The 21,795-nt window shown below is 39.4% G+C and overlaps 1 protein-coding gene and 1 non-coding gene across 3 annotated transcripts; both read left to right on the top strand.

Moving 5' to 3' along the window:
* Positions 1 to 608: 608 nt before the first annotated feature.
* On the top strand, positions 609 to 19,347 carry Nrsn1 (neurensin 1). Of its 2 annotated transcripts, none has more exons than XM_020154616.2 (4): positions 609 to 765; positions 2,642 to 2,713; positions 7,999 to 8,195; positions 17,611 to 19,347. In XM_020154616.2, the coding sequence occupies exons 3-4, from the start codon at positions 8,007 to 8,009 to the stop codon at positions 18,007 to 18,009; spliced, it is 588 nt and encodes a 195-aa protein (XP_020010205.1). In that variant the 5' UTR covers positions 609 to 765; positions 2,642 to 2,713; positions 7,999 to 8,006; the 3' UTR covers positions 18,010 to 19,347. The 2 variants fall into 2 exon arrangements, with proteins under 2 accessions (XP_020010205.1, XP_073938884.1); XM_074082783.1 differs by having other exon boundaries at positions 620 to 765; positions 2,639 to 2,713.
* Positions 4,467 to 4,600, top strand: LOC141410618 (small nucleolar RNA SNORA51). The gene has a single exon (XR_012435454.1). It is a non-coding gene; the product is annotated as a small nucleolar RNA SNORA51 (small nucleolar RNA).
* Positions 19,348 to 21,795: the final 2,448 nt, after the last annotated feature.

Here is a 21,795-nt window from a genome sequence, read left to right as displayed (position 1 = left end):
ACACAAATTTTCTGAAGCACTCACAGCGCCTTGCCTTTATGCATTTATTCTTATCTCTCGAATATTATCATTCAGTTCATTTTCCCCAAGTTTCTTTCTTCTCACACATTTAGACCTCCCTGAGATCGGGGTCAGGAGTCAGCGATGAAAAGAGGTGAGAAGGTTCTTGTAGTTGGACAGCACAGAGCAGCTGCTCGCCTCCTGTCTCATCAAGGACCGAAAACAGAGAAAGGAGATGCCTCTACCTATCTCAGATGGGGTGGTGGTGAAGGAAACACACATCAAGTCTGTGTGCCTCGCCATCCACTTAAAATATATAGCAAATGTATACGAACTATGTAAGAAGACACCGCACAAGGGCGAAAGGCAGAGAAGGTGCTAGAGGAGCTTCCTCCGCAGGGTCGAGACACCTGCCTCCTAGACCGCCTGCCACCTCCACGCCTGGGGTGGATGGGGGTGGGGAGCACCTGTCCCAGGGTGCAGACAGGAAGCGAGGCTGGCGCTCCCGGCCACTCGGGACCCCGCCCACTCGCTGCCTGCAGGCTCGGCGCGGTCCGGCCCCTTCCGCGGCGGCGGCGGCGGCTGCGCGCGCGAGCTTCAGCTGCGCGGGCACGTGGGACGCCCGGCTGTCAATCACGCGCAGGCTGAGCTCCGCCAGGCGGGAGCAGCGGCGGCGGCGGCGGCGGCGGCGATGGGACCCCAGCGAGAGATCTGCGGCTAGGCTGGCTGCACTTGCTCCACGGGTCAGGGGATCGGAGGGGGCAGGTAAAGCCTTGAGGAGCCCAGGGGCGGCGGCTTTCGGTGCTCCATGTCGTTCTCCAGCTCTCCAGTTCGCCTTCTCCTCCCTTTCTCTTTCCTTCCTCTTCTCACGCACAAATATTTCTCTCTCTCTCTCTCTCTCTCTCTCTCTCTCTCTCTCTCTCTCTCTCTCTCTCTCTCTCTCTCTCACACACACACACACACACACACAAAATTCATTCGTTCATGCTTATTATATGCACACAAATCTCTACAAAAACCATGCCTATTAAAATCTGTGAAAACATACAGATTAGGGGTAGCCAATCCCATGCTTTGTTGATTTGTCGTTTGTTTATGTAAGAATTTGGGGGTTATACAGCTAAAAACTTAAGAGGTTCCTTCCTGTGAGACAAGAAAAGTTGAGTATTAGGTAAGAATAAAATAAATGGATTTGGAGTCTGCAAAGCTGCTTTCATTTATTTTTCAGACTGACTTAAACCCGCCATTCGCCCTCCCCAGTCCTTTGCCATGTCTGAAAATGTTTTGAGTGTTTTATTCTGAACTCAGGACCTGCTTCTTAGTGCTATTAGAAAGGGACTTTAGGGTGGAGGTCAGACCAAGGCTGGTGACCTCAGAAAACAGCTGGCGTTGAACAGCTAGTGTTTGCTTAATTGGTTCTTGGCTCTGTGGCAGAAATGTTTTCAGAACCTTGGAGAGCTCCTTGGGCTCCAGACAGGCCAGCGCCTTTGGTGGAGGGCATGTGTGGAATCAATCTCTTGAGACAAAACAGGGCAAGCAACAGAAAAAAAAAGAAGGGACAGTTAATTGAGAGACAAAGACAAGGACAGAGACAGGGACAGGGGCCAGAGGAAAAAGAAATATAGGAGATAGGAGAAGTTAGTGATTATAGTGACTTGTAGTTGACTTGTTTTCTCATATAATTCTGATATATGATTCTAATATAATTTGAATTAGAATCTAAATGATTCTAATATAATTTGCTTCTTTCTGCTCACACAACACTCAAACTTGGGGAGCAAGGGACTGGGTCTTGAGGAAGGTTCAGCTATTCTCTCCACACACACACACACACACACACATTCACACACACATGTATGTGTATGTGCTGAAAACAGTTAGGCCTTTGGTAGTTTTTCCCTGAGTCTTTGGGTTCTCCTGAAAATCACTGGGATCTGTTCACCAGAAAGAATTTTTAATGACCTCTTAGAAAATATGGCCCCAGTTATTTTATTTCACAAGACTAGAGTAATGTAGGAAACCAATAGTTCTATAACTGGCAATGGCTTCTTAATTAAATTTTGCACAGGCACCTGCTTTTCTTAAGCAGATGGAAAGTAAAATGATCATGATAGGAAGAAAATGGATAGAGAAGTAAAACTAAACCTAATGAGCAAATTTTTCAAAGAGCCTTACTAAAGACCTAATGCATGTAAACATCACAGAAAGAAAATTACTGTCAGATTCATTTATTTTACAATATAATGAAACAAGCCACTAAAATCAATCCAATAGTATCTAGGAAGCAAGTAATACTTGCATTTAGAATTTTTAAGATACAAATGGGTCAGTTTAGTTGGTGTTGCCAACTACATGGAATATAGTTATATCAAAATCAAAGTAGTATTTATATAGGGTGCTATGGTTTAGAAAATCCTTCTGATTTGTGTTATCTCATTTATTCTACAAATTATCATGGATCCCATTAGGAAGTTGTAAAACATAAGATACACTGGGGGGTTAGGGAGAAAAGGTATCTCTGTTCTTGAAAAGAAGTTCTGTGTTAATGTTTTGATTGACACTAAATTTTATAACTTATATGTGTTGTCAAATTTAGATTTTTATCTAGATCACACCTGCAGAGATTTTTTTTCTTAAGTAGGATTGAAGGATATGCTGCTGAAAAGAAACATCAAAGAATAATAACAAGCAGAGGACAAGGAGGACTTCACAGGTAAGAGTCAACCTTTATTGTGTGCAGATTCATAAGTTTCTTGTCTTATGTAGATAAGACAAATATCTTGTGTGTATGTAGAGAAAGAAGAGATTTTAAAAGACAGTATTTTTCCTTCTCTCATTTTGGTTTTGATCTTTGTGTGCCTTACTAAAAAGGAAAAAAAATACATATATACATGGATAATGAGTAAGGCAATTACATATCATCAATCCTCTTTTATAAATTATAAAAGTGACTAGCTAACTACTGACATAGAAGCTATTTTAAAAGCTCATAATATGTGTCATAATACAGAACCATGATCTGTATGACTATTACAGAAAAATAAAAGTGATCCATTGGTAGAAACACATTTCAAGTTTTAAGGTCAGGCTGATATAATTCCAGAATGCCTGATCTAAAAGTGACAAAGCTGTTAGCAGGCTTTCATGCCTTCTTGCATCCACTATGAGTCCAAAGGAGTCTTTTAAGTGAACTGACCTTTGGGTTTGGTTTTGGATAAGTGGTCTAAATGGCCTATGTGCCTATACCTTGTTTCTAGCAGCACTGGCCCTGTCGATAATGGGGACTTTACTTTCATTATCTCAGAATTCTTTTGAAGGAGAGAAAAAAACAATATGAAAAATTGAGTGATATTTCAGAATGAATAAATAGAAATGGGCCTATGCCTGGCCCCATAACTGACTCACATAGAGCCATGGGAAAACACTCATCCTTTTTGTGCCTCTATTTGCTGCCTCTCTCCTCTCAAGGAGACCATGAAGACAAATAATATAATGGCTGTATGTTCTTAGAGTTTCATGAGGTATAAAGATTTACTTCTGTTTTCATGGCTATGAACATTTTTAAAGTAAAATGAAAAAGTAGCTGCATATACTAGACTGAAATTCAAACTCCCAACAAATTGATACTACATATTGATACACATGGCAATGATAATAGCACATTTATGGATTTATTTTCCTAATAAAGGAATTGTTTATTCAAAATAATTCTCAGCATTTTTACTCTCTCCTGCTGAAAACACTTCTTTATGATATCCATTTTGTTGCATTCTTTACTTTAGGAATGTGTCTCCTTTTAATCCAGGAGTCCATTGAAGGCACACTGTGCCCTACTGAGCTGGGTAAACATTACCTCACAGGTGCCTGGCACATAGTTAATGCTTTAAAAACATTTTTTAAAAGGGAAGAATAAAAACTGTAGGATGACTTAAGCCATTACCAACATCAACCAATATAAAACCCTGTGCCAGGAAGTTTCAGAGTACTGGCAATTGAAGTGGTAAACAGGATAGAAAAAGTTCTTGCCCTCATGGAACTCGGAGTCTGTCATGCATATGACCTATTAGACCATAAACAAATAAACCACATACAGAATACCAGGTAGTTACATGTGCTGTGAATAAAAACATGAGAATAGAGAATGGTAGAGCATTGAAATTTAGATTGTGTATGTCCAAAGCCTTCATTTTAACATGTTACATTATTTGTTTTTTGCTCTCCAACTTCCTTTTAATTGATTCGTCACTATTACATCTTTTCCATGGTTTATAGAATAAAATGTCTCTGTTGTACTGCTGAAATCCATTTGTCTTTAGACTCTTCAAAGAGGAACCATATGAGATCACAAATTTTGATTATGAAACTATATGCAGTGCAGTAACAAGTATACAAAAGTGTGCAATTTGCAAACCTTTAGACACAGTCTTTCAGTTGATGGACCCAGTAGACAACATTAGTCCTTTTGTCACCTCCTGATGCTTATCATAGGCTGTGTTCTTACACTGACTGTAAAGATACATAGGAGGAAAAGTAAACCTACCCCATATACACATAAACCCAGGCCCTGTACCTGGTCTGTATTGTAAATGGAAAGACATGGGGTGGGAGGGGAAAAAAACATGTTATATTTTAAAACTCACATTCTTTCAAGTGGTCATTATCTGCTAAGAGTGAATCCCAGCCAGTTATTTCTTTCAGGAAGATGTGTGAATCTTCTCAGAAGCCAAACACTACTATTTCAGACAACATACAGGATACTGAATAATGTATCAAATGATATAGAAACATTCAATCTATTTAGTAGCAAGTACCTAACCTAACTAGAAGCTCACATTCCCCTTTAAGCTAAAATTTCATCCATACTAGAATTAAATAATAAGTTGAGACTGACAGTCAATGGCAGTTTAGAAGGAAGTAGGAGATCAGTAAACTCAGTTGTCTGATCAACAGAAAGTAATTGACTCAGTCTGTGGATTCATAGCCAAAATATCCTAGAAATTACACCTGGGAATAAAGAGAGGTCAATCTGGTCCAACCATCCTCTTATAAAGACAATGAAACCACAGCCCAGAGAAGTTAATGGGCTTGTCTAATATCTTATGAGCAAGTTTCAGATCAGAAATGGGTGCTCAAATCCATTCTCTCCTCTGTGTGGTTAACACTAGACAGGCCATCTTCTTGTTCATGCTTTGTGCTCTTAGAGAATAAAGTAAGGCTCATTGAGATTCCTCTTCTTAAATGTATACAACATAACTAAAAATCCATTCTGACTTAGAGTACAAGCTCAGACTCAAAAACATTTATTTTATGACACTTTCAATCTCTTTTATGATTTTACCCATATTGCTTTTAGCAAAGTTCAGCTACTGAGTCTTATCTTATATAGCAGAAACATTGAACCTGGTGTGCCAGGGAACAAGTCTGACATGTCACATGATCCTACTGTGCATCAGAGCTCAGTTCTAAGAAAGGAGAGTACCTCTTACTGTTGCTGAGGGACTTTGTTTTATTCCTACTATATCTATTTTTGTTCTTCATGTTTAAGTCTGTGATGCTGCATGGAAAAGCTGAAGATGTATATTTAGATGAGTTGATTCTGACTATGCAAGTATGTGATTCAGTGCACACTCCTGCTTGTCGTATTCATTGTCATTTTTCATCTCCTCCTGATTCACAGTATAACCTTTAGCAAGATGATTTTTCTATGCCTCAGTTTCCTCAGTGACAAATCAGAGTTAGTAATACTGATCCCTTTGACTGAAATTTTTATTAGAATGTCTTAAATGAAGGTGACTTTAAAATTATTCTACTTACATGTCACTAGTACTAGGCCCTCATTTATCTTCTTTATTGTATATGTATTAAGTACAAGGTGCCACAGAGATCATCCTTGCACTTAAAATATGAAAACTAGGTAACAGTCTTTTGATCCATCAGACTTTGCTACTCTAATCAGACAAAGTACATTCTAAAATCTTGACTTATTATGAAATAATATCCTTCTGAATGTTTAAAAGATTAAAAAAAAAAACCATACCTTAGCCTCTCCTGCACTGATCTCCAGGATGATTTCTTTAGATACAACTGTACCTGGAGCAAGAAGGCACATAGACACTAAATATAATATTGACCAGCAGCTAGAAAGATGAGGTGATTGACCATCAACACCAATTGCTTTCCCACTAGCATCTTTTTTATTTTTTGTATTGCTGAGGTTCCCATGGCCTCCCACTTTCTGGGCAGTGCTCTACCACTTGAGCCATGCCCCATCCTTTTTTGCTTTTGTTATTTTTAAGACAAAGTATCACATTTTTGCCTGGGGTGGCCTGGACTGCGATCCTCCTGCTTAAGCTTCCCACACATGTAGCAGGATTGATAGGCAGGCATCGCCATGCCTGGCTTTTTTGTTGAAATAGGGGTCTCACTAACTTTTCTTGCCTGGTTCTTCTGGGAACTGCAATTGACCCAATCTCTGCTCTGAAGTAACTTGGATTACAGGCGTGAGCCACCATGCTGCCAGTGTTTGCATCATTTTTCTAAGATCAGAGGCATCTTTTTCCAATTTTGACTGAATTTTTTAACCAAAACCCATTTGTGGCTAAGGGCATGCATTTATAAGATGTTCTTATGAGTTCATTTTGTCACATGGGACAGAATAATTGTATCTCTAGTCCCAACCAAAGTAAATATCCACATTAGGATTTGGTAGAAAAGTAGTTTAACATTTTTCTCTTATAAATATTACTAGCTGGTTTCTTGACAAGTAATTGGAACATTTAATAAGTCTCTGTTGGCCTGGATTATAGCATAATACATGTTTTCCCTGAGAAAACTTCTTTCAATGAGAAAATAACTTTTTATATTGTCCCTCACCTTGTCATATATACACCATGTCCTTACATGATGAACAATAATGAACAGGACAATTGAAAACTACCAAGTATTTCTCATCTCCAGCTATGCCTTTACCTGCTTATAAAGAGATCATAAAATCAAAGAGCAAACAGTATAACTGAGAATTCCCTTAGTGACCTAAATCGCTGTCCGTCAGTAATTCCTTCTTGATTTTTGTTTTGTTTTGTTTTGATTTTGGGGGGTGGAGGTTTCAATGAATTTTTAACCAAATCCAGATAGATGCCTCTCTCCAAGAGTATTGATTAGGACAAATCAAGGTGAAATTTCCATATTGAAAAGCTAGAGCTCCAAGCAACCCACCCATTGCATAGTTTCATTTAATACTTCTCTGAATCCTTACTTATACTATACACTTTGTGGAAAATAATTAAAGGTGGGTCTACTTTCTACTACACTTTAGCCACTCACATGGACAGATGAATCCACAAATAATGATTGAAGTATATGCCATTAGAGTTAGTGGGGTATAAATTATTGGCCTGGCCATTTGTGATTAATAAAGCATAACACAGGTGGGGCTAAACAGCTTTGGCATAAGCCTTCTGTATGGCTTGACAGCCAGTTAAAATGTTAGAGGAAGAAGCATGAGATCTGAAGCCTAAATTTCAAACTTGTAAGAGTAACACTATGTAGATTCCACAAGGGAACATGGTTGAAAATCTGAAAAGATAGTTCTAGACAAATTCCATCTATAGCCAATGGGAGTGCCTGCCACATTCTTTAACATGTAAGTGTAAATGCTACTTGGTTTCTAGACATTAAAGATTTCTTATAAAGGTAGTGAAATCTCAGCTTTTTTTGCTGCAATTTCTCATATGCCTCATGCTTACATATTCACATAATTAAAGAGACCTGTGCTTTTATGGAGAACCAACTCTAGTCATTGATTATTGGTGGTGATTTTGCATTCAACAGAAAAGAAGCACAACTTATTAGGAAGACAGGTCTTTAAAAGTATCTTTTCTCTTAAGAGCATTGTTCAACAAGGCTGCCATAACTTAGCCTGGTTCTCACCTTTAATATGTCTTCGGATCCTGAGGCCAAAGCCCATGGGGCTGATACATATGGATGTTGTCATTCCAGCTGGGAAGATGAGTTCTTGCAGCAACATCTGTGGGTCCAAGCAAGCACAGGCTGCCACCGAGGGCGGGTACCAGCGCTATGGAGTGCGGTCTTACCTGCACCAGTTTTATGAGGACTGTACAGCCTCGATCTGGGAGTATGAGGATGATTTCCAGATCCAGAGATCACCTAATAGGTGGAGCTCAGTATTCTGGAAGGTAAGGAAAGAACATGTGTTTAACTCAGGCAATGGAAAAAATATCAGATATGGTAAATACGGTCACTATAGAGAATTGAGAGGTTTAGTACTCTATCTGTTCATGAACCCTAGTAACACTAAATAAAGGAGAATCTAAAGATTGGGCCAAAGAAAGCCTCTAAGTACAGCATAATTGTTGATAAGTAGGTTAAATATGAGTAGGCACAATTGCCATGGTAATAACAGTAGCAATTATTTTTCAACCAAATTCACAAATGTGAAGTCATCCATAGGCAAAACATAATATTCTTTCAGTGACCCCTTAAAGGCTTGGTAGGTATCATTTGACAGATTGTAACAATTATTAAAAAGAAATAATCATATATTTAGAGAGAGTTAATGCTGAGACATGGCACAGTGCTCAGAATACCAGCTCTGCCTCTACTGTGTGTATTATCAAGAATCTTTCTGAGAAGCCTCATTAGAAAACATACGCAATGTTTCAAGAGCCAATGTGTAAGCACTGACTATATGCCAAGAAGACTGAAATTCTGGAGCGAGCTGGAGGCATTGTTCAATTGTTACAGCACCTGCTTTTCAAGTGTGAAACCCCAAGTTCAAACCCAAGTCCCACCCAAAACAAACAAACAAAAAAAAACAGTGCTGGAGATTAAAGTGGTAAATAGGAGCTAAAAAATTTCAAGACCTCATGGAGCTTACAGTCTGCCATGGTAAACAACCATAAACAGATAAAGCCCATAATAGAATGTCAGGTAGTTATAAGTGTAGCAAAGAGAAATAAATTGGGATAAGAGGACAGAAGGTGATGGAGACTGGTATTCAGATATGCCAATAGTAGAAAGCCTTACAGAAGAAATGAAATATGAGCAAATACTAAGAATACTAGGATGGGGCTGAGGGAACAGACCATAAGATTATCTGGCTGAAGATCATTGTAGCTTGGGAAAAGAGCAAATCTAAAAGTGCTGAAATGAGGCAAGATATTCAGTCCAGATGGAGTGGAGTGCAAAAAGGGATGCTGATTTCAGAAAAAGGCTATTTTACCTCAAGAGAAGTAGAAAGCCACCTGAAGACCTTAGGCAGAGGAGTAACATGATCAAACCAATATTTTAACAGATCCTGTGCCTTCTGCACAGAAAATAGATCATAGAAGGGCAAAAGTAGAAGCAGCTAGATTAATTTAGAAGCATTTAAATTCCAGGCAAGTAATGATGGTGGCTTAGATTAGGGTAGTTTTAGTGGAGTGGTGAAAAGTAGTCCAATTTAGCATAGAGTTTGAAAGCCAAGCTGTCAGGCTGTGCTAATGAGGGACATGAGAGAAAGAGGAGCCAGCATGACCTTAGCAACCTAAGCTGTGTAGCGAAAGGTGTTATGATTTACTAAGATGGAGAGCACTGGAATGGGATTGGGATGGGTTGGGACCCATGAGTTTGACTTTGGCCATGTTATATTCAAGATACTTGTTAGACATCAAAGTATACATCACTAGTTGCCATTTCAATATACCAGCACCCTGGGTTGGGAGTTACTCACACATAAAATGTATCAAAGGCACCAGACTAGCTGAAGAGATTATGGACATAGAGGAGACTAGGACATGGAGATGTTCTAACATGTAGAAATGGAGGAAGGGATAAGTTCCTCCAACTCTAGTTGTCTCTGCTTTTTCCAAAAGATCCCTGAATTTTTGACATTGACATTCACATAAACTTACTATTGTTGGTAGTATAGTGTAACGAGAGCCAATACAGCATAGTTACCATAAGCATGGTTTCTAGCTGCAGACTATGTGAGTTTGAATCCAAACACTTCCATTTTCTAGCTGTGTAACTTTGAGCTGCTAGCAGTAATACTTACAATGCCTACCACATAAATGCTGTGAGAATTTCCTAATATTTCCAAGGAGCTTAAAACAATGAGTGGTATATAAGCAATGAGTGGTCAATAAGCATTAACTATATTAGGTACTATTACTGGGTACTGAATGGAATTCTGAAATGGAAATAAAACTAGAAATATTGTGGATAAATAAAGTATTGGGTAACAGTTGTTCAGTTGTTAACAGGGATTACCCAAGACTTGTATTAATTCAGAATCATACTGTTGTCACGTAGTTTATATTAGAATTAGTCAGGTCTATCTGGTTAGCCTGCCCGTTGTAGTCCATAACATCTAGGATTTCTGTTTTTAAGTCCTTCACAAAGTAACATTCAAAAAAATATTTAGTCAAGTCAGCATCCGTGCCCTGTAGAAATCTTACCTCACCTCTGATGAATCTTTACTGGTCCAGACCATTGAAATGCATAGCTAAGTTTGAGATGTGTATGTGTGTGTGTGTGTGTGTACATATATGTGTATTTATATGACATATTTCCTATGTTAATATCCTTAAATGCTACTGACATACAGAATATTATAAGCATTCTTATAAATCCAAGGTGGTTATGTGATTTGTGAAGCAGTGAACCCGTTAAAATACCTGTTTAAAATAAAGAACTCACAGTAAGTTACCAACCCCGTTCAGATTGTAATATTTTCTCCCTTCTACGTTATACAAGAATATCCAAAAATATTTATTCCCTGTTGTGTTGGGTATGTTTCAGAGAAAACCAGGCCAAAGTCCATGACTTTGTAGAGATTACAATCCACCAAGATATAAGTCAGTCATCAACCTAGAAACCTAATGTCAGCCTGCACAAACTGTGTCACTGTTTTAGAGACTTCATCTCAACCAAGGGAATGAACCAAGTGTTCTTGGATTCTTTCTAGGGAATATGAGTGAATCTATTCTGACAGGTTTATAAAGCACTTTTTTTGCCTGTACAGAGAACGGCACTGGTTATGCACTTTTCTACTATTATCTTCCTTCATTTCTAATTGCATCTATAGGTGATCTGAGTTGCTAGTGTCCCCTTTCCCTTCCTACAATAGTATTGCTAAGATTGAGTTGATATCTCCCTTGGGTGGTGTGCTCACAGTGCCTGGGTAAAGTCTGCCCTTGATCTCTGAACCGTGGTGGTATAGGGTGGAGCTTAACAAGCAAAGAGATTGGAATCAAATGGGTCTGGATTAGAATCTTTATTCTGTCACATGCATCTATATAAAATATACCTAACAGTGCAATTCTTTGTTTTCCTCCAAATGTTTGCCTATCATACACTAGACTACTTAGTAAGCTTTATAAGAATATATAAGACATTTTTCACCTCTGAGGTTAAGATACACTTCTTAACCTGAAAGAGTTTATAGTCAAATAAGAGAGGTAGAAACATACACAGATTGTCACAATGCAATGTACTAAATGTTCCCCTAAAAGTAGTCACAGTACTTACAGGGATCCCAGAATTTGAGGGACAGGAAGAAGAGTGTACCTCATGCAGCCTGGAGAAGTGGCCCCACAGAGTAGACTACCTTTAAACAAGCAGGAATGGAGCACTCCAGAGGAAAGAAATGCATTACAAAAGCTGAGTGGTGAGAGAGTGTGACATGTTCAGTAGCAGCAAATATAGTGCAGGACAGCTGAATAAATATTTACAAGTTCATGGAGAGAGGTCAGAGATGAACCAGAAATGCATGCAGGAGCCAGACCACAGAATACATTGAAGGCTATGCAAAAGGAATTTCTCTGGAACCTCTTAGCTTAATGGAGCAAGAAAAAAACAAATTTAGACTTTTGGTAAGTGGTATCTGGTGTAAACACACACAACATAACACAAGAGACAAGGAGAGAGACAATGTAGATAACACTCTCTGTGTCTCAGAGTCCTAGGTTACTATGTGGCTGCCTCAGCCACCCCCAATTATCCCAATGCCTGCAAATGCTTCCGCTTCATGAATGTATTCAGTAAGTCCCCCAACTGCCCTCTGCCCCTCATTGCTGCTGCCTGCGGATCAAATAGGCTGTAGTGGAATTTTCTTCTCTTATCCTTACACTTGACCTTGACTAAATTTATTGTCACTTGATTGTCTATGCAGAAAATGGCCTCAGTATGTGAGCATTGAAGCAGTCTTCTCACTCCACCCATTCTTTCTTCACCTCTAGATTGTCTTTCTTACCTTCTCCTCAACTCATCTCAGATACCACTCAGAGAGCATTCAACAGTGTTGACAGCTGCAAGGCAAGATCCCTTCTTCCTGGTCTTCCTAAAAGTGATAATGATTCTGGTCCCTCTTTCTTCTCAAGATCCAGGGTTAGCTCCTTCTATCTTTCCAGCATTCCCCTGAGATAGATCAGAATCTAAACTTGTCTTAGATTTGTTTCTCTTCTAAGTTTTGGTAGTTATTAAAGAGCTGATTTTATACCAGATATGAGAGGAACTGTGGAAGACTATTAAGAAAAGAAACCATGTAGTATTATCTCTGTTTTTAGAAAAGATTTCTCAGATGACATTTGAAGGATGGTCAAAGAAGGTTATGACTAGCAGGGAAGAGCTAATGATGTTTTGCTCCATTAGAGTAGTTATGGTAGGAAGGGGAGAAGGGATTTGAGAGTTTTTATGAGGTAGAATCAGCAAGATTTATCTACTGAATATGAGGAAGGACTCTGCCAAAGGGTAGGTGGGAAGACCACAGAGAAATAGGGAAGGACATTAAAGTCCCATGTTAAATATTTTGGGTTTGAGGAGCCTTTGAGACATTCTGTAAATCACCCTACTCCCTGTCCAAAATACGGTGTAGGCCTCAGGATAACCAAACAGACTGGAGAGGGAGATTTGGAAGTCATTGTTAAATATAGGAGTTGAAACCATCTTCAGATTAAACTCTAAAGAGAACATATTGACGAGAGTTAGATGTCAAGAGGTAGAATGTTGGGAACACCAATAATTTATGAAAGACAATAGAAAATGTAGGCTGAGAATGAGTTGTTTACAGGTAAAGAAACAAAGGAGAACATTATATCAGAGATAACCACAGGAAGGGTTTTTAAGAAAACATACATTTAATATCAATAACTACTGAATCTTTAAGAAAGATAAGTAAAGGAAAAAATCACATTGGCTTTGATGGTTAGAAAGTCATTAGTAACTAAAGAGAAGCCAGTTTTAAGGAAACAGTGGAGAACTAAACTTGGTTGTCAAGGGTAGGAATGACCCCAAGTGATGAGACACAGGGCACTCAAATAGCTTTTGAAAAGAGAAGTGACTAGATGGATGGTGTGCTGAACAGAAGTTTATAGAGTAGAAAAGCTGATGGGAGGTGCCACTCTCCAGGTAGAGGGGCACTGGGGAGACTGGGTGAGGTCAGGCATGGGAACCATCTAGACCATAAACTGACATCAGTTCTTTGTAAACTTCTTGTGAAACTCAGTGTCTAGAAGAGGCAAGGAGAAAATTATGAGCTAGAATCTACCATTGCTGCCAGCAGATGTCACTACTCAGTGCTCAGGTTTGTGAAGAACTCAGCAGCTGACGAGAGAGAAAAAAAAAAAAGTCTTCATTCCTGATGTGCTTTGCCCAAATAACCCACACCCCAGATGGTTCTTTTCACATCTAGCTCCATCCAGCATTTTCCCCTACAGGTTGTTCTTCCCTGCTTTGGTGGGTCTCACTTCCAACAGTCATTACTGCCTCCTCTGCCAGAACAGCTGTGCCAGCAAACCATTGCCACTGACTCTGCCTACTGGCATAAACTGCATTTTCAGATCTCATCAGCTCAACAACAGAAGGGGTGTTGGTTAAAATAACAGCAGTCTCTGGCAGAATTTCTGGAAACCAAGTTCTATTCTCTGTCCAATCCTCCTTTCCTAACAGCAGACACTGGATTTTTACACACCCTGTACACAACCAAGACAGACATCAGAAGTTGCAGCCCAGACACTGACCTTGCTGCTGCTTTGGGGATTTGTCACAGCCTGGAAAAGTCTTCCTCTGTCACTACAGGGTTGACCTCACCACTCTGCACCCAAGGATACTCTACTGGGCTGGGCTGGGCTGGAACTTGAGCAAGGATCCTCCCCAGTGGCATTCCAGCTCCTTCGCAGAGACCTAAATGGACTTTGTTTTCTTAGACTCTTAAATGACCTCTGTGTTGCCATTTATTTTACTCTCTCCACTTAATAGAGACCTCATTCTCTTAGATCATGGACCATTTCAACTTAGAACTGTGTCCAGAGACAATTTGTTTGATAATGGAGACATTCCCCATTTTTTCCCCTTCCTTTACTCTAACATGGCACCAGGATTAAGCTGATGCATCCCAGCTACCTTCCTCACCCCCACGACTTTCTTGGGGAAGTGAAGAAGCAGACCCTTCTTGATTTTGTCACTGCTCCTTCACGCCTACTGTTCCAAGCGCTCCCTGACTATCTTAACAGGCTTGGGGTCCTTCAGTGGCACATTTCTTGGAGGTTCTCATGAGACTTGCACTGATAGACCCCTCAGAATCCTTGAAGTCAACTGTTGTTCCTCTGTCCCCCTTCTTCCCCTGAAACTCTATGGAAATAGAAAAAGCGCAAAAGCTCCCTAGGGCCAGTTCTGAAAGTGAACGGTTTTCCCATCTGTGAGCTATGGTTTGCCTTTTAGCTTCTGAATAATATTCCAAGAGTGGATTTTCTTCTAATACACTGCTCAGTTGAAGAGCAGACTGTGCAGAGAATCAATCACCAGTTTGGTGGTTGAAGTTCATTGGTGAGGAATATTTATTGAACTTTGAGGCTGGTATAGGGAGACAAGGCAGAAAGAAATGGCACTGGCCTTGCTTGCTTTTTGGAAGCTTAGAAACTAAGATGGATACATTTTACTGCCCTCAATTTTTGATAATTAGTGCCAGTTCTTGAGGAGGGAGGCAATTTAGTGACATAGGAAGCATGTCACCATGGATATTTAAGATAATTTAGTTTGTGCATTTAGAGTTGTCCAATGTGAGTCATTTTTGAAAAGTTATAAATAATGGTTAGTCTCTGAAGGTGAATTTATTTGCCACCATTTTTAGAAAAATGTAGCAAGCAATCCAAATGTTACATTTTAAACTCAATTTTTCCTGCAGCATTTACATCTATGTAGAACAGCTTCTATTTTTTAGAAGATATATTCTTTTTGTTTTTCAGATTCTTTATAATATTAAAATTAAAGGAAATTTGTCTATATATGGTGGCTAAAACTCTTTTTGAAATTAATATTTTAAAAATACTAGGAAGTAAACATACAAAATAGTAATTGGTAAAGTATTACGGACATAAGAAAAGTGGGGAGGAGTCACTCAAATTTGTATTAGAACTTGCATCTTGAAATATGTTCTTTCATCCTAGAAACCTCAGATGAAATGGGAATACAAATTCCTACCTCTCATAAGATACTTGTAAAGATAAAAAGAAAATATACCTTACATAGTTCGAAAAGAATTAACTTAGAAGGTAACAAACATGTACAGGAAAGTAATGCGAATCAACTCCCTGTATAGCTATCCTTATCTCCACTAACAAAAACCCTTGTTCCTTCCTATTATTGCTTATACTCTCTCTTCAACAGAATTAGAGATAAGGGCAAAATAATTTCTGCCGGGTAGTGAGGAGTTGGAGGGGGAAGGGAGAGAGCGAGGGAGAGGGGAAGGGGGTGGCAGGGGGAAGGGGGGAGAAATGACCCAAATACTGTGTGCACACATGAATAAAATAAATATATATATACACCTTGTACTCTGCCTAAGTTACAGTACCAATAATACTACTTCCTTCTTCCCCATGCTTGCTAGGTAATAGATTTAAGAATATGTTTTCCTTCTATTAGCCAAACCTCTTTACCAGTGTATTACCCCTGAATTGAATAAGTAAATACATATAATTTAAGTACTACAGGTTAAATAGTGTCATATATTTAGTTATTTTTCCACCCTAGTTAGTTTAACTAAAAGCAATTAGGAATAGGAAGAAATGAAAAGAATTGTTTGAAAATGAATAACTGTTAACTATTCCTTATTCCAAATGCTGAGCAATTGTTTTAATATTATAACCAATGTAGCAAAACAATTTTACAAGGTATATATTGCCAAATAATAATTAGTAGTAGCTACCTATTGTAATTTATTACTTAGCCAAATACAAAGCTATGTTTTTTTCATACATGGTCTTATTTAATCCTCCCAACAACTCTATGAGGTAGGTATTATTATCATTTCTCGTTTGATAGGTGGGGAAATTAGTAATAAGGACATTTAAGTAACTTTCCTTCTATTTCAAATACAAGGTGGCAGTGCTAGAATGCAAGACTCACTCTATTCATTAAATCTGTGCACTCCAACCACCAAATGGTATGTCACTTTCTGTCTTCAATGTGTTGCATTTCAGTAGAACTTGACCTAATGCAGTTTATCTTCCACTGCTAGTCTTAACATTTGTTAGAGTTTGCACTAGTGCAGCTCCAATAGCTACATGGAAGAGAAGAAACAGCCCTGGTCTGGGGGTCAGCTCTGTGACTTCTAAGCCCTGCCTCTGAGACTTGTTAGCCATCCATCTTTGGCCCAGTGACTTGCTCTCTGGGGAACTCCATGTCCTTACCTGAAAACTGGAAATTATGATTCCTTGCTTGCTTAGAAAAGATGTAGTAATAGTGATTATCAATGTCCTGCAGCTGAAACCATTAGGAGGGGTATACACACATATACATGTCACGCTGCGTTTATTACTCATTGCAGTGAGAGGTAATGACACCATACAGGCCCATTAAGAGAGAGCGAGAAAAAAATGATATATAGGATATGGGTTTTGATGGGTGATTTGGGGGAAGATCTAAGGAAGCAAGAGTTCACTCTGAATTGTCAGGGACAATTCTATGATTTAATAAATCTTATCTGTAGGATGGCAGACTGGAAAGAGACTAAAGCTACAATGTATAAAGAAGTAACAGGTATTCATATTCACCAGGAGACATGGGTGTTTGATGTTTTGTGGCTTGCACAATGACCTTCTTTTGGTTTGAGCTAAAGACAAAAAGTATCCAGTGGCCTTGACTTGTCTCACTCCATCATGGTCACAGACCAGCTTGTCTGAGGTGATGCTCTGTGAGATTGACTGTGCCTGGCAGAAGAACAACATGGCCTCACTGTGAGCTCCTAGCCAACTTCTACCAACAACCCAGGTCCTGGGGATAGAGTCAGGTCAGCTCCTGGGTATCAGGGCTACTTCTTTCTTCTCTAACACCAAATGAGACAATGTAAGCAAAAGCTGGTTTTATCAACTGCAAAGCATTGTCCAAACAGAAAACAACCAAGATTCAATGGTCCAATTTCTGGTTGGCATTAAAATCAGAAAGGTCTTCCTTTCACCTTTTTTGACTAGAAAATTAGCCTATTATTCATGCAGATTTGGAGTTACTGGGACCCTTCCCTCTGACACGAAACAAGGTAAGTAGGGCCCTTAAGGCTGAAGGGAAAGCTGAAGCTCTTGTTTATTCTCTCTTGCTTCTGTTGTTATCTTTCTCCAGGTCGGACTCATCTCAGGCACTGTCTTTGTGATTCTCGGATTGACTGTTCTGGCAGTGGGCTTTCTTGTGCCCCCTAAAATTGAAGCATTTGGTGAAGATGATTTTGTGGTGGTCGACACACACGCTGTGCAGTTTAACAGTGCCCTTGACATGTGCAAGCTGGCAGGGTCCGTGCTCTTCTGCATTGGGGGCATGTCTATGGCTGGGTGCCTGCTGATGTCAGTGTTTGTGAAAAGCTACTCCAAAGAAGAAAAATTCCTGCAGCAAAAGTTTAAAGAGAGAATTGCAGACATCAAACCCCACACCCAGCCTGTAACTAAAGCTCCAGGACCAGGGGAAACAAAGATTCCAGTCACTTTGTCCAGGGTGCAAAACGTCCAGCCTCCGTCAACAGCATGAAATGTTTCCCACCTGGTTCTGCCCTCCGATCCATGCACATTGTTAAAAGGAGTGGCCGCTTTCTGGGGTGGCAAGGATTTGGCACTGACTGGCCCGAGGGCTTGTTTGGCTGGGGACAATATAGCACAAGTTCATTCGAGCTCAGTCAGGTGGCTCTGGTAATCACCGACGCCACACATCGACCTGTGCACAGGCCTCCAGCTGCTTCAGGAGTGTGCCCACCAGGAGCCCCTCTGAAGCTCCTTTTTTGGATATTGTGACATGTTAGTTTCCATGTTATTTGTAAGTGCCGAACGGTTTAAGACCAGCCTACCGATGGTTAACATGGTCTGTTTCATTTTTTTAATATTATTTTTTCTAATCCTTCCTGCGTGGTGCTGTCTTCCATTCCTGTCTCGTTATGTGTAAGGTGTTCTATGTTCATAGAAACATGCTATTCCCTTAATTTTGATCCAACCGATAGCCTTTTAGCTATATTGCAACATAAAATTCTTGAGATTGGATACAAATTTATCAGTGTTCTACAAAAACCTTCTTGTTTTCTCTAGTTTTTCATTTGAAAAGGTAAAATTGCCAATTCTAAAATTGCCAATTCTAAAATTTTTCTTGGTGAAAAAATTATATTAGGAATGTATATTTATGAGTGACCAAAAGCACTGCATTAGAAGCCAGAAAATTTAAATTTTTACTATTAACTATGTGACCTTGAAGAAATCATTTAGCTTCCTAGGCCTAGTTTTCCGATCTCTATAATAGGGGTCAAAGGACATTCTCTGCTCAAATATCTGAGATGCTTTTTTTTAGCCATTTTCATCAAGTCCCTTCCCCAAGGATGTTTATGTGGCTTTCCCACATTGGTGGTATTTTTTTGGAATTAGACTTCTGGAAAGTCACCAAGTCTACAGGCTTCCTATTACCTACCCTTAAATATCCAATCTCAGCAGTTTATACAATACTGTCTTATTTTTACAAAGACAAAAGTAAGCCATCCTCAAATAAGAAAGCCCTGGGCAGATATGAACCTTAAAAAGCATTTACTCTCCAACAAGATGTTTATCTCATCTCTTGCACTTTCATTAATATGTGTATTTAAATTAGACTGAGAAAAATGAAAGATATGACCTTGGTGTTTGTGTTCTGTCTGTCTCTCCCTTTAAAAAAAAAAGATTCTCTTCCTTTACTAGATAAATAAAATATGTGACTGAGCCAAATCTGAATTGCATTGCCATTCCTTCAACGTGGCTCTTTTCTCTCCAACGTGTAATTTTCCATTCTGAGACTGAATAAGCTCTGATGTTTCCCTAGCTAAATGAAAGAATAAATGAAGCAATTAGTGCACTTTCTGTGCAGTGTTTATTTTGCATCGTCTGGCATAACACAGAGGGCAAATCGGTATCCTCAGCAAGGATCTTTGGCTAGAGTTTGGAGAAATCGTTCTAGTTTCCTCAGGTTTTCTACCTTTCATTGGGAATACCAGCTCATTTCTATTCTTTGAAGCCTTCTGCAATCCCCCAAACATCTGTGCTAGGCAGTACCATTTGACGTTTTCCATGCTTGCCTCTGTTCTATGTACCGATGAATCTTGGGGAATGAGATTTGACTTTGAAAGCCTCCAGAATGAAAAATAATGGCTGGTGGGTCTTGGGAAATCTTAGGTACTGGAATGAAAGCAGTCATTAATAAAAAAAAAAAAAAAACAGCTCCATGCCTCAGACAAAGGCTTTAGAAGAAAGCAAGATGGATAAAGGAGGAGCTGGATCTGAATGAGCTATTCAGTATGCCCTCTCCTTCCTATTCCACCCTGACTTTGTGGAAGTGGGTACCAGTAAGCATCTTCCCCCTACACAAGGCAGGGAATGAGGTTTATTATAGTTGATCTTTTCAAATAATGCAGGCCATGTGCAATCAGAGGGTAGGAATAAACAGACTAAAGATTTTTTAAAGCTAATCTCAGGCCTGGATTGAGCCCATATCAGTGGTCTTAGAGCCTTGTTCCCAGCTTAATTGCCTGCAATAAAGCAGCCCTTCCCTTCAGTTCTGGGACTTGTAAGACAAAGGGATACCATTTACCTATAGCTGGTGAGAGAGGTGGTGGAGGAAGGGCTAAGACCACAGCTGGAGAATCTTAGAAATGAGTTCTGGGCTGAAGATCTTGTAAGCATTGGCACCTGGAGTTGATAGAAACCTTAAATAATTGGGGCCCACCCTAAGCATAAATCCCCAGGTTAACACTAATCTGGTCACCTCCATTGCTTGAGATCTTCTGTGGTGCACTATCCGTGGCTTCATAGACTACATTGCTACATCTTATGATGACTCAGTATGATTAGAAAATCTCATAGACAAAATGTGCTTCTCTAACCCCCAAACCTACTCATTGGACAAACTTCCCCAATTTAAAATTACCTTCAAGTCCAATTCCTTGTATGTAGGCCAACTGACCCCTCCCCCACCCTAGACTATGAAACTTTCATTCAATTATTTTCAGTCCTGTCACCTCACTGTTTTTCTTCTTGAGAGACATTTCCATATGTTCTTAATGTTCCTAATTTGTCTATGCCATCTATTAAATGGAGTCCTGCAACACCAAGAATTTTTTAAATGATATATGTTGGAGATTCCCTAACTTTATTAATAGCATTACTACACACACCGAACATCCAGCTAGAACATTGACATCAGAATGTTGTGTTCACAGGTCCTTCCTGTGCCTCACCTCCCAGGCCTCAAGATCTGATCCAGCTCCATACCATCTGCTGCTTCTCTAGCTATCAAAGTCCTTATTCAAGGCTATAACAAGAAATAATAGTAAGAAGAAGAAGAACTAACGTGTCATGTCTTAAGTAGTAGGCACCTTTGAAACATTTCACATGTACTCATTCTTTTAATCCTCATAAAAACTATGAGTTTGGGACTGTTTTCATATGCCAATTTTATAGGGAAGGAAATAGGCAAAGAGAGGATAATGTGTCCAAGATATCCTGGAAGTAACAGTGGCAGGATTCAAATACAAGCATACTGGCTCCAGAAAATGTACTTTCAGTCAGTATGCTCTTGTGCCTCTAGAAATGTTCCTTCTCTCTTGTTTTCCTTGCTCGCACTCTCCCTCTCTCCCTCTCTCTCTCTCTCTCTCTCTCTCTCTCTCTCTCTCTCTCTCTAGAGTTTAGACTTAATGACTATTATAGTGACTTGTTTACACAAGTCTGTTTTGTTCATTAGAAACTAGTCTATTAGCAGCTTGAGTACCAAGAACATATCCGAATCAGTGGTGAATTCTGAGAAGCAAATGGCTGAAATTCATATGTGACTATTATATGGTCATTTAAAACAATTATTCCATTTTTATTAAGAGCCAGGCAGTGTGCTGGCACTGCAGAAAACAAAGCAAAGATTAATAGGAGCATGAAAGTTTTTGCCTTCCTTTGTGTGTGTGTGTGCATGTGTGTGCACATGTGTGTGTATTCATGTGTAGCAACTCCACTCCTCAGGAAAAAATAACACCATAAAAAAAGCTCCACTCCTCAGACTAAGGTCTAAAAGAAGCCAGGATGGATAAAGTAAAACTGAAAGAGCAATTCACCAGCATTCCCTGTCTCTCCTGTTCAGCCCAGGCTTTGTGGAAGTGGATACCTGTAAGTACCCTCTCAGCCTATAAAGAAAGGATTGGAGTTATTATAGCAAAGCAAGAGAAGGAAGTTTTGATGCCACATGTCAAACTGTGCTTAATATGGATACTCTGTGAACTCCCAAAAGCAAATAAATCCCATGTGTAAGGACAAAAAGACA

Source organism: Castor canadensis, chromosome 8, assembly GCF_047511655.1.
Source record: "Castor canadensis chromosome 8, mCasCan1.hap1v2, whole genome shotgun sequence".
Classification (NCBI taxonomy): domain Eukaryota; kingdom Metazoa; phylum Chordata; class Mammalia; order Rodentia; family Castoridae; genus Castor; species Castor canadensis.
The sequence above is the reverse complement of the archived record's forward strand: the minus strand, read 5'-3'. Positions and strand labels throughout refer to the sequence as shown.